General features: G+C 42.5%; 1 protein-coding gene across 1 annotated transcript; it reads left to right on the top strand.

Moving 5' to 3' along the window:
- Window positions 1–676: 676 nt before the first annotated feature.
- On the top strand, window positions 677–11,534 carry PRELID3B (PRELI domain containing 3B). Its single transcript, XM_056867521.1, has 6 exons — window positions 677–762; window positions 4,051–4,219; window positions 4,881–4,970; window positions 5,498–5,568; window positions 7,198–7,300; window positions 11,194–11,534. The coding sequence occupies exons 1-6, from the start codon at window positions 731–733 to the stop codon at window positions 11,311–11,313; spliced, it is 585 nt and encodes a 194-aa protein (XP_056723499.1). The 5' UTR covers window positions 677–730; the 3' UTR covers window positions 11,314–11,534.
- Window positions 11,535–13,149: the final 1,615 nt, after the last annotated feature.

Genomic DNA, 13,149 nt, shown 5'->3' with positions numbered 1-13,149 from the left:
TGGGTTGCATACAACGCATATTTTGGATGAATATATTCTAGCAAGGCCATTCATGCCAAAAAATGCTATCTGTAAGTTGGCATTTTGTAAAATAGCATGGTATCTTTCATCCACACACACACCCAAACAGTTTCTAATCTAAAACAAAATGCAAAACTATGGTTTTTGTGGTTTAATAGTGCTGTTGCTGTTATCTATTGCATATGTTGAAAACCACCTTGAATGTCCTTGCTACCTGTTCCAGACACGGGACTTATAACAAACAGCTGTGGCACAGCTGTGGGTTTTTAATGCTTTTTTCTTTTTCTTTTTTTGCATAAATGGCCTTGCTAAAATATATTCATCAAAAATATGCGTCGTATGTAGGCAACCCAATAAGCAAAGTTAAAATGCCGCATGCGCACTACAACAGCAGAGCGCGCACCGCTAACTATGGGCGGGGGGGGGGAGGAGGAGAGCTTGCCGTTACATTTCCGTTCTGACGTCACCCGAGGCGGTGACTCTGGCGCCGCCCTATAAGCGGTCTCCCCCGGCGCTTAAGCCCGCCCACCGCCTCTTCTCCGGCCGTTAGCCCCGCGCGCAGGCGCGTTGACGGAAAACCGTCTCCCACGCAACGCCCCGCCCCTTCCCTCCCTCGCCGCCTCAGTTCCGTTTGGCTCGGTGAGGGGGAGGGACCGGCGGGGAATAGGAAGAGCCCGGCCGGCGTCGTTGACGTCTCCCACGGTCCAGAATGAAGATCTGGACCTCCGAGCACACCTTTGAGTAAGTGGGGTGGGAGGGGGGGGGGAAATGGGCGATGAGCAGGAGGGCCGTGAGGAGAAAGGGGGGGAGGGTATTCAATTTTTCTGTTGCCCCCCCCCCCAGCATCTCTTGTTCGGCCGTAGCGACTGAGAAGAGCCGGTTTCTCTTCCGGTTGCGCCTCCTTGGTATCCCTCATCCTCCAAGCCAGTGATCCTGAACACGTGTCCCCCCCCCAGGGGTGCGAACCAGGGGTACGCGGGGGGGGGAATGAATAATGGTGGGAAGAGGCCTTTGAAATAGTAGCCACTGTATTAATCTGTATCAGTTGCAAACATTTTGGTAATACTAGGGGCGTAATTTATGCCCGTGGGCTGCCAAGGGGTATGCAAGTGGGAAAAGGTTGGCAGCCGCTGCTCCGAGCCAGCCTTTAACCTCACCCAGTGTACATGCAGCGGGTTTGTGGGATGATCCTGGTCTCTCTTTCCTTGGTTTGGTTATAGCAGGAATTTGGACTAAGGAGCCCCCAGTTCACTTATGCATTGTGAAATGTTGTGCAATCTGTTGGGTGTTTTCCCGTGCTGGGCGTTCCCCTTCCCAAGGTAGCTCAGGCAAAAAAAATATCTTTTTAAAAATTGCTTTTAAAAAAAAAAAAAATCCCATGAACAGTGTCAGACTAGGATCTGGGCTTAAATGCCCATTGTGTAAGGGATGACCTTGGGTCACTTTCTCTCAGCCTGACCTACTTCACAAGGCTGTAGTGAGGATCAGAGGGGGGGGGAGAGGGAAACTATGTTTGCCACCTTGAATTCCTTGAAGAGGAAGAAGAAGAGTTGGTTTTTATATGCCAATTTTCTCCACCACTTAAGGAAGACTCAAACCAGCTTACAATCACCTTCCCCTCCCCACAACAGACACCCTGTGAGGTAGGTGGTGCTGAGAGTGCTGTGACTAGCCCAAGGTCACCCAGCTGGCTTCGTGTGTAGGAGTGGGGAAACAAATCCAGTTCTCCAGATTAGCCTCTGCTGCTCATGTGGAGGACTGGGGATTCAAACCCGGTTCTCCAGATCGGAGTCCATCTCTCCAAACCACCACACCACACTGGGAAGGAAGGGGGGCATAAAAATGCATGAGATAGGCAGCTATCATCATAATAAGGCAACTGTAGTTAAATAGATATGGTTAAAAAAGGAATAAAATGTAATCTGTGAGGCCCCCTTGGAAGATTAAAGTTTTGGATTGATGGCTGTAATGAGGGAGCAAAACAAATCTCCCATGGGGGAGGGATTCCATATTTTGAGGTTGGCAGCGGAGAAGGTCTTTGCTCAAGTCCCTATTAAATGTACTTGTCACAATGTGGGTTTCCAAAGCTAAATCTCCTTGGACCATCTTAGAGTATGTGGAAAAAATGTATATGAGTGGAGGTGGTAGTTGAGCCATGCTATGGAGGTGACCTTGGGCCAGTTAACCTAACCTATATTACAAGACTCTTGTGAGGGAAAAATGGAAGTGCAGAGGAGAGAGAGGCCATGTGAGTTTCTTTGAAGTTCTTGGAGGAAATATGAGATAAAAATGTATTAAATAAACTCTGTCACACTTAACAAAAAGGTAAGTGCCTGAGATTGGATTGTATGACCTTGGGTGAGATTACACTTTACATACATGCATGCTGCCCATCCAGTTATTTCTGACTACTTGGCTTCCTGGGTGAAAATGAGTTGTGACTCACTAAAGCTCATATTGAAGTAAATATTGTTAGTTTTTAAGATGACATTAGTCTTCTGTTTTATCTACCTAGGTGACCCCTGCTGACTGGCCCAGGCAGATCTCTCTTTTTAAATTTATTTTGTCAGCTGTGAGGGTTGTAAATTGGGTAGAACAAACATTCGCAGCCAGTAGCACTTTAAAGACCAACAAAATTTCCCAGGATATAAACTTTTGTGAGTTAAGGTTCCCTTTGTCGGGTACAAATAGGAATTGGGTGGGTCAGAAGCTATTGTCAGGGTCTGGATATCATTGAGTCATTTTTGTATCATCAAAGTTGATGGGGAACATTCCTTCTCCCTCCTGCTCAAAGAAAGAATATTTGTGAAAGACGTTGCATAAGCTCAAAATATGCAGGGCTTTTGCGAGCGAGGACTAAAAACAAAAAATGCTTACATTTTTTCGTATTTGATAGATTTCTCCCCCCTGCCCCACAATATTTTTACATGTACAACCTGAGGGTTATTTCTTTTAAGTGCGAGTTATCCCTGGCTAAACATCATCTTTCTCAGGTGTCCCAAGAGAAGCAAGTGTCTTGGGGAATTATGTTTCTCCTTGTACTCTGCTGTTACTATGTTGATGTAGTCAGCCATGTCCTTGAGGACTGTAATGTCTAAGCCTGCTTTGTGTTTTTGGTATGGTTTTTATTGTTTGGTGTCTCAAGAAAAATGTGCTATGTTACACCTCGCAGGCAATGAAGAATCTGCCTTTTCTGTTTGCTCTGTGCAGGCCACGTGTGTTCATCTATGCAATGTTCTAGCAGTTGATACTCAAAGCATTTGCTTTTTACATTCTGCTGCAATTGCAAGCTATTATCACACTGCAGTTTTGTTGGATTTTTCCTCATTATGAAACCACAGCTTCAGACTGTTTGTGAATTAAAATTACTGTAGACATCCAGTACCCACATGTCTTGGCCGTGTTTGGTTTTCCCAGAGTGGGTTATTTGAAGGCTGAGGAGCCACAGCTAGCTGGCCAGCCAAAAACCTTTCTCTGTATAATGGCCTTTCCTTACCTGAACAGTTTGTCAGGTCCCTTAAATGCCTGCACAGAATACATTCAGCTGTATGTATATTTCAGATACTTATCTCACTTCTTTTGTCCTCTTTTGTGGCAAATTTGTTGAGGGCTAGTTAGGCTTTTCGTTTTCCTATTGTGAATGTGGCACAGTTCACAATGTGTGTGTTTTTTCAGTTGCAGTTCAATTAAATGCATTTTTTGCTTTATATATTTCTCATAATTTTATCTTGCCTTTCAGGAAGCTCAGTGCAGAGGACATGCTTTCTTTTTCTCCCCCCCCCCATTTGTTCTGTAAAAAAGACAACCCTTGATTGATAGGTTAGACTGAAAGACAGTAGCTGACCCAAGGTCACCCAGTTAGCATCATAGCCAAGTGGGAATTTGAATGTCCCTAGACCAACCTCTTTTACATTGAATCGATTTAATCAGGTTCTTTGTTGAATCAAAGATTATGTACAGACTTGGTTTCTGAGCCATATAATAAATTGCCAACTAGTTATTTGGTTTTCGTTTGTTTCTCCTTAACAGTCATCCCTGGGAGACAGTCACCACTGCTGCTATGCAGAAATATCCAAACCCCATGAACCCCAGTGTGGTTGGAGTTGATGTTCTAGACAGGCACGTAGATCCCAATGGAAAGTTGCACAGTCACAGATTGCTCAGTACAGAATGGGGGATGCCATCAATTGTAAAATTGGTAAGTGTTCTATTAAGACTCAAAACAGAAATCCAAACAACATTCTTTGAAATTACATGCATGTGGCCTTGATTTTAATAAATGTGATATAATGAAGTGTATATTTAATCTTGTTTGAAATGGGTGATGAACTCAGGTGAGTTTTGTACCTATTACTATGACTTTATTTGGCTTTCTCTGGATTTTCTACCATTCTCAAGAAGGTTATAGCAAAACAATAGCTTTATAGAGAGCTATTTATACTTCTTTGGATCATAGGGACATGCAAGCCTGTCAGTAGGCTGGGCTGTAGGCTATCCAGAAACAGGCATCATCTGTGCCTAACAACCAGTTGATAGCAGGGAAGAGGAGTGCACGGAGGTAACGGTGATGGCTAATCAAACAGTTCAATGATTCGGCCTTTTCAGCATAACAGTTTTCAGTTACAGAACAGATCCTTTATAGGAATGCAGGTGACAAATGTCTGTCATCCATCTCATCAGTCGTAGCCCATCTCATGAGATCTGACTGTATTCAACAGTTGTACTTCTTGAAACCACTGATCATGGAATGTATAGAGCCATTCATGGGGCATAATCTGTTCATGACTGGAACTAATGCTAAGGTTAGCCTGTTATATTTACAGTAGTCCAACAGTATGTAATATTGTGTGTTCTTCTAGCTTATTGGTGCCTGTAGAACAAAAACGTATATAGAAGAACACTCCGTAGTTGATCCAATGAAGAAAGTAATGGAGCTCAACTCTAGTAACGTAAGTATTGAAAAAGCTGATTACATTTGTTACTTCCGTTTACCTATTTAAAATCTGATGAAATTAATACTTTGACAAGTTTGTAGCTTTTAATTTCAGCAGGTAAAAAAATAGTATGTGCCTTTTAGAACTATGTTGCCATCTCTTGTTCAGTAGCTGTCTGAGTGGGAGACTTTTTTCATGACATAGACAGTGTGCTGCTTTCTTTGGAAGTTTTTTGTGTGTGCTTATTGTGCTGATTAGCTTACTCTGTGCAGTGTCAGCATGCAGTCTTTTGTGAATCTGGCACTCTGAGCTCCCATGGTGGAGGAGATGAGGCAAACTAGATCTGAAAGATCTGCATTGGAAACTTGCTACACTGAATGTACCAGAACCTTAAGGAAGTGCCATGTCTACATGGGAAACTAATCTCAGTTAAACACCCCTGTTGTAGTGGCTTCAGATCTCGTAGTGCCTTAAGTTTTTTTTTTCTTGTTAAATTTCATTTTTTGATAGGAAGATAATGCAAAAAAATTAATCTCTTATAGATTTCATTTACAAATCTGGTGTCAGTGGATGAGAGGCTAATCTATAAACCACATCCTCAAGAACCGGAAAAGTAAGTATTTGTTATTTATTTAGCATTGTTCAGAATGTATTTAACTCAATTTTCTACTGTTTAAAATATTTATCTCCTGTTCCATCAAAAGATGGGATAAAACATTTCTTCCTGCCCTGCTTCCCGTCAGTTTTAGCCTTGGCTGCAAAGATAGCTGCTTGCTTTGAATACTGTCTGAGCTGAATGTGTTTATTAGGTTTTTGATGATGATGGACTCTGCGCGCCTCTTGGATACCCAGTCACAGAAGCATCTTAGCTGACATTACTACAAAAAAAGAGTTGGTAGAAACTTTGCATATTTATCTGGTGGATGGGTGGTCTTTACAGCAGTCCTAAACAGGAGAGTATACTGTCATGGCTCTGGCATAGAATCAGTCCATAGTCCTGCCTGTCTCTTCCTTGTTACACAGCCACATGCTCCCCTGCTCTGTAAACTAGAGGCAGAAACCAACCTGGGCCTTGAAGACTAGCTATGAACTGTAGTATGCACAAGAGAGATTCTTTCTTGCTTCAGTAGAACTTGGGCCATGGCGTCTGGAAAGGTTGGCCACTACTGATTTAGGGAATAGCATATTAGCATTGTTGGGGTGAGTGAGCAAACAGATGCGGTAGTGCTGAGAGATTTGAGACATGAAAGCAGTGAAGCTTTCTGTATGCTCTTGGGCCGTCACTCACCTAACCTAACGTGGTTGTTCTGGAAATAGAGATGGGAACAATGTTTGTTGCATAGAGATCCTTGGAGGAAGGGTGGATTGAAAATAAATATTGCATAGGGGAGGAGTTGTTTGTGGCCTTGTGGATTTGCTTGCCTGTTTCCCTACTTCCTTTGTTGCCTTCCTTGTACCTAAGGGAGTCTCATTTCCAATGCCTTAGCAGCTTTCTCTTGATCGATCGTGCAGTTTCACAGCCCTGAAAGTTTTCAGCATGAGTCAATTAAACTTTTAAAAGCAGAGTGTAACTGGGTAGTTCTTACCAGAACCATAGAAAGGAGTGAAGGACAAATGCGCCGTAAAGCAGTTAAAGTTGTACAGAGTGTAACCAGGAAAGTAACGCAAAGTACTGACATACTTCTCACTTCAATACAAACAATAAAACTGCTGCTTCAGGTCCCTCTGGCATCAAGGCAAAGTAGAACTTCATCATCCCTTTTGGCATAGCATGGTCTTTCACTCTAGGATTCTAAAATAAATCTCTGTTGTTTTACTTCCACTTGCTATGCCCTAGCAGAAGTATTTGCCTCTCCAGGTTGATAGTAGCCAGTGAGTTGATCTCATAGCAATGCTTTATTAGTAGGATATGCTGCAGTACGCAACCAGTTTTTTTCCCTTGGAAAGCATCTGAACAATGTGCAGAGGGGGTGTCCGACAGAAGATCTCCCTTGACTAATGCCCACTCTTGACTAATTCCTTTGCCAGGAGTGGATGATAGACTGTATGAAAAAAAAGAGAAGCTTCAGGAGTGGCCATTTCTGTATTCTAGTTCTAAAACAAATGTATAGGAGATTCTAGTTGAGTATTCCATGTCTTTTGTAGTGAAACTGTGCTAATAGAGAAAAGTAGCTTCCTATTATAGCTCGTGAAAAGAGTCAGCAAAACCACAAATTATTGTCCTTTTCTTTTTTTCTCTCAGAACCATTTTGACTCAAGAGGCAACAATCTGTGTGAAAGGGGTCAGTGTCAGCAGTTACCTAGAAGGACTAATGGAAAACACTATATCGTCTAACGCTAAAAAAGTATGTATAGCCAGCTGGCTTTCTGGTATTAAATTGTGTAAGCAGGGCAGTATGCTTTTTTTACTTGCCTTGGTGAGATGAGCACTTGGACCCAGCATTTAATACTGAGATGACATAGTCACATGGTTAATTAAAATTTGAAGGGCTTCCATTCACATTTCACTTATGTCATAGTCTTGCTGAAGTCATCCCCTCTGCTAGAATGTATATTGTATATGGTATGTCCTCTGTTTTCAAAGATTTGTCATGTGATGTGGATGGCTGCTTCTCAAGAATCAGAAGTCTAAAGCCCCCTTGAGGAAAAGTGCCAATCTTAATTCTAGTCAGTGCTGAGCAACTTAACTTTATTATTTATAGCCTAACTTTCTCACTAGCTCAAGGGGGATCACGCAGCATAGGTCACTACAGTCTATAGCAGTGGTGGCGAACCTATGGCATGTGTGCCAGAGGGGGCACGCTGAGCCCTCTCTGTGGGCACGCGCGCTGTCGCCGCAGCACATCTAGAGAGTTGCAAATCCAAGGCAAAACCTCCCATGCGTTTTGGCCATTTGGTCCCTCCCCTCGCCTGCCGGCCGCGCTAACACCCTGCAGGATCCGCCTGGGCCTGACTCCCGCCTTCCTTTCCCCCCTGCTTCCCAGAGCCTCCGAGCGGCTCTGGAGCAGCGGCAGGTGGCGGCAGGGCGGGCATGGAGCAGCGAAGCCGGAGGCTGCCGCTGCTGCTGGCCGCCCTGGCTGGCGCACAGTACGAAAAGTACAGCTTCTGTGGCTTCCCGGCGGCCGAGCTGCTGCCCCTGCAGCATGCCTACACGCTGGAGCAGGGCGAGGGCTGGAAGGAGAGCGTCTGCGCCCTGGAGGCCAGCCTGCGCCTCCACCGCCTGCTGCGCAACAGTGAGGCGCACTGCCACCAGGAGGGCGCCGGGGGAGCCGGCCTTTGGAGAGCCAGGCCTCGGTGCCACGCCTGCCTGCGGTGCTGCAAGCGCGGCCTGCCAGTCTTCCACCTCTGCTACCCGCCGGCCGAGATCCTGCACGACTTCCAGCGACGCACCCCTTACCTGTACCTGCACTAAGCGCTCTATAAGGTGAGGGGCGCGCCCCCCCAGAGACCGTCCGGCCGTGCGATCCTGTGCAGAGTGACTCCACTAGCATGGGATGAAGTGGGGATGTTAATGTATGAGTTTTTTCCCCTAAACTAAAACCTCAGTATTCAGGCTAAATTGCCATGTTGGCACTTTGCGATAAATAAGTGGGTTTTGGGTTGCAGTTTGGGCACTCGGTCTCTAAAAGGTTCGCCATCACTGGTCTATAGGATGAGATACCTAATGAGCAATGTAGTCGGACTTGGATTACAGCAATCTCTAATAAAGTTTAGAGTTAGATCACGATGGGTAGCTGTGTTAGTCTGTCTGTAGCAGTAGAAAAGAGCAAGAGTCCAGTAGCGCCTTGAAGACTAACAAAATTTGTCTCAGGGAATGAGCTTTCATGAGTCACAGCTCACTTTTTCAGATACCTGAAGAATCTGAAGAAGAGAGCTGAAGAAGTGAGCTGTGACCCACGAAAGCTCACACCCTGCCAGAAATTTTGTTAGTCTTTAAGGTGCTACTTGGAGGGAGGAACATTAATAATTTGAGATATGCTGATGACACTACATTATTGGCAGAAAATAGTGAAGATTTGAAACAACGACTGCTGAAAGTTAAAAGAGAAAGTGCCAAAGCAGGACTACAGCTGAGCATCAAGAAAACAAAAGTAATTTACATTTCTATAATCATTTTATATTTAAACACAGGGTACTGTATTTGATTAATACATTGGCTGTATTTGACTGAGTTTATCTTCTAACGAAAACTGCTATATTGTTTTTATATATTCAACGTTTTACCCCCCCCCTTTTTTTCCTTTTTGTACCCCACCAATTAAATAAAAACTAAAACTAAAAAAAAACTAAAGTAATGACTACAGGAGAATTACACAACTTTAAGGTTGACAATGAGGAAATTGAAATTGTTGAAGACTTTCTATTCCTTCGCTCCACCCTCAACCAAAAGGGAGACTGCAGCCAAGAAATCAGAAGGAGATTGAGACTAGGAAGGGCAGCCATGAAGGAGCTAGAAAAGATTTTGAAGTGTAAGGATGTGTCACTGGCCACCAAGACTAGATTAATTCATGCCATCGTATTCCCTATTACTATGTATGGGTGTGAAAGCTGGACAGTGAAGAAAGCTGACAGGAAGAAAATAGATTCCTTTGAAATGTGTTGGAGAGTGTTACGGATTCCGTGGACTGCCAAAAAAAACAAATCAGTGGGTTCTAGATCAAATCAAGCCTGAACTGACCCTAGAAGCGAAAATGACTAAACTGAGGCTATTGTATTTTGGTCACGTCATGAGACAAGAGTCACTGGAAAAGACAGTCATGCTAGGAAAAGTTGAGGGCAGCAGGAAAAGAGGAAGATCCAACAAGAGATGGAATGACTCACTAAGGAAGCCACAGCCTTCAATTTGCAAGATCTGAGCAAGGCGGTCAAAGATAGGACATTTTGGAGGACTTTCATAGGGTTGCCATGAGTCGGAAGCGACTTGATGGCACTTAACACACACACACAAAGTGCTGCTGGACTCTTGCTCTTTTGTACTGCTAAAGCTTAGAGTATTAGACATGATTCGTTGAATAGTGCAGAAAATGGTATTACGTAAACAAAAACAAATCGCAGTAGGATAATACGGCAAACAGATAATACATATTATGCACACGGGTATAATTCACAGTCCCCTTCCCTTTTATACAAGCACCTTCCTGAACCATTTTGTTATAATATAGACCTATTACCTATTTCACCCTGACCTGGATAGCCCCAGGCTAGCCCTATCTCATCAGATCTCAGAAGCTAAGTAGGGTTGGCCCTGGCTAGTATTTGGATGGGAGACCTCCAAGAAATACCAGGGTTGTGGCACAGAGGCAGGCAATGGCAAACCACCTCTGAACGTCTCCTGCCTTGAAAACCTACGGGGTCGCCTTAAGTCAGCTGTGACTTGATGGCAAAAAATTACCTATTTCACCCATTTTTTCCTAATTTGTCAGTACCTGTCATCACTATTCACCCCACACTTTGTTTGTCCCAATATACTGTAAGGTTTTTAGGCAAGGACCATACCTCTTCTATGTCTAGAAGAGCACACACATGAACACACATGAAGCAGCCTTATACTGAATCAGACGCTTGGTCCATCAAAGTCAGTATTGTCTACTCAGACTGGCAGCAGCTCTTCATGGTCTCAGGCAGGAGTCTTTCACATCACCTATCTGCCTAGTCCCTTTAACTGAAGATGCCAGGGGTTGAACCTGGGACCTTCTGCATGCCAATCAGATGTTCTACCACTGAGCCACCGCCCCTCCCCTTATGCTATTTTTCCTCTACTAAATGGCAAGAAAATATGCTTAGATAATCAGTGGCTTCATCTCAAGACATTTTATAAATTGTTATTTGAACAAAAAACAAATCTTTGTTTAAAAGCTTCCTAAACATATCAAACTATTGTGTGCACTAAATTCTACAAAATGCAGCCCAGACTAAAAACACAGCCAGTCATGTTTAGATTTAACTAACAAGGCAGTATTTAATATTTCTGGAAATTACATGTCTGCCCACAGTCTGAACTGTTGAATTTGTAGGGATACAGTGTCAGCAGATCAGGATAGACATTTTTTCCCTTGTGGCTCTGGATCAGATGAAAATTTTGCTTACATTCTTATCTCTTCACAATTGTTGGATTTGTTGAAAAACACAACATGAATGTTGCAAATTTTTCATCTTCTACAAGTACTTCTTCACTCCCTTGATTTGTCAGAAAACTTTTATTGGTCTCCCTAATAAAGCGCTTGTGTGTTGTTTTCAGGGCCGCGAAGCATTGGAATGGGTGATCAACAAGCTGAATGCTGAAATAGAGGAATTCACTACTTCAGCAAGAGGAAACATGAGGTCACCCATGGCAGCAGCAGCCTTTGTGGAGAAATAATGTAGAGCTACATATGTATGTGTCAGTGGTTAAGCCTGAATGTCTGAAACAAACAGTTGCACACTTCTTCCAAGCTGGAAATATTTATTCTTCTACCTATTTAAAAAAGGAAAAGAAAATCTGTATATTAGATTTTTAAATTAAACTTGGAAAGAAGTTGCATACCTCTGTAAAATGAAGGTACTATGCATGACTATGGAGTTCAATGGGACTGAGTATTCAGTGGAAGATAATCCAATTGGTCAAGATCAAAAGAGCCTTGTAATGCTGGAACCAAGCTTCTAAGCTACAGTATTCTCCCAACAGAGCAAGCTGTAGAACACTAATGATAATTCCTACTTTGATAGAATTCAGGCTTACCTGGACTCTGTTACTTTTGGGGCCATTCCAAAAACTGAAGGATTATTATTCTGGACCCAGAATAATCGACTTGGTTTGAGGCAGCTAATGATAGGTCTTGGTTTGAAAGAACGTTTATTACTTGAAATACAGTTCTTTGTACAAACATGCTTTTTTTTGTATGCTGCTTTCATTGTTACAATTTTGAACATGAAAAGGTGGTACTTAAATAATACCTGTCATGCATATCTTTGAATAAAAAATAAGTTGATGCTTTGTAATTCTGAAAGATCAACTAAAGTTGTGGGCTAGCTGCGATTATGGAAGAAGCTGCATGTTATATAGCTAGGAGAGAAACGTGGCTCAAGTCTTTGCTCCACAATTTGAACTCTGAGACAGACGTATTCCATTAATGTAGCATTGTTAAATGAGTTTCATAATCCTGATTCATGTGGTTGCTTAGCAAGATACCACAGGCAACTGGAATGTCTCGCAGTAGTTTGTATTTTGTTTTTTGTTAGCTTCCCTTGGGGGGACGGGTTAATCTAGCTGTTTACAGCACTGTTCTAAGCAGAGTTACTTCCTTCTAAACTGTTGACTTCAGTGGATTTAGAAGGCTGTAATTTTGCTTAGCATTGTGTTAGTATTCTTGAGTTCTGTAGGTAAATGAATAGATTCCAGAACCACCACCACCTTTGACAGGACAATTTTTGTGGAAGAATTTGCAAATAGAATGCAAAATCTGGCTGATGTTTACTTTAACATTGAAGGAAAGTAGCAGTGGTATAAGTCCTTATTCACTTAATGATAAACATCGTTGCATAAGATCTCACTAAAATGAGGGTCTGTATGTGATATCTTTGAGGAGGAGTAGAAGTATATTATATCCCTGAAGATATTGCAACAAACAGTTTTTCATGGGGAAATTAATGAGCTGCAAATCTTTTTTGACATTTCTGTCCTAATTTGCCAAATTAATTTATTAATGTTTGGAAACGGGAATTCTTGATGCATGCAGTGTTCTGTGCCACTTTAGCTCCAGTTCTGTACTGATGTGGGTGGGGAAAATCTGTGGATTATGCCTAAAATCTCAAATGTTTACTAATATATATTTAAATTTTAAATATTTTTCTACTTAGGTTTTAGTTGGTCTTTACAGTTGCAGTTGTAAAACCAATATATACAAACTTTTTTTTACTTATGAAGATTAACTTAATTAAAATGTTGTCAATAATGGTGTTTGATACTCAAGCGTGTTTGATTCTTTTAGACGTCAGCTATTTCTTCTGGTGAAGAGCACAGTAATCAAATACTGAGTGAGGAAATTGTTTTAAAGCGGGCCTATTTAATCTTAGTTGGGTGTATTCAGCAGGCAGTTCCCTGAGACTTTCACCCTTTATAGAAAACTGAGGGAAGGAGATTAGGTACCAGCCCTGCAATAACCTGAACAAAATTCACAAATTCTGTGCTGCCTTCAGTAAAGTAACTAGCAATTTT

Source organism: Euleptes europaea, chromosome 2 (genome assembly GCF_029931775.1).
Source record: "Euleptes europaea isolate rEulEur1 chromosome 2, rEulEur1.hap1, whole genome shotgun sequence".
Taxonomy (NCBI): Eukaryota; Metazoa; Chordata; class Lepidosauria; order Squamata; family Sphaerodactylidae; genus Euleptes; species Euleptes europaea.
This window is presented reverse-complemented; position numbering and strand designations above follow the sequence as displayed.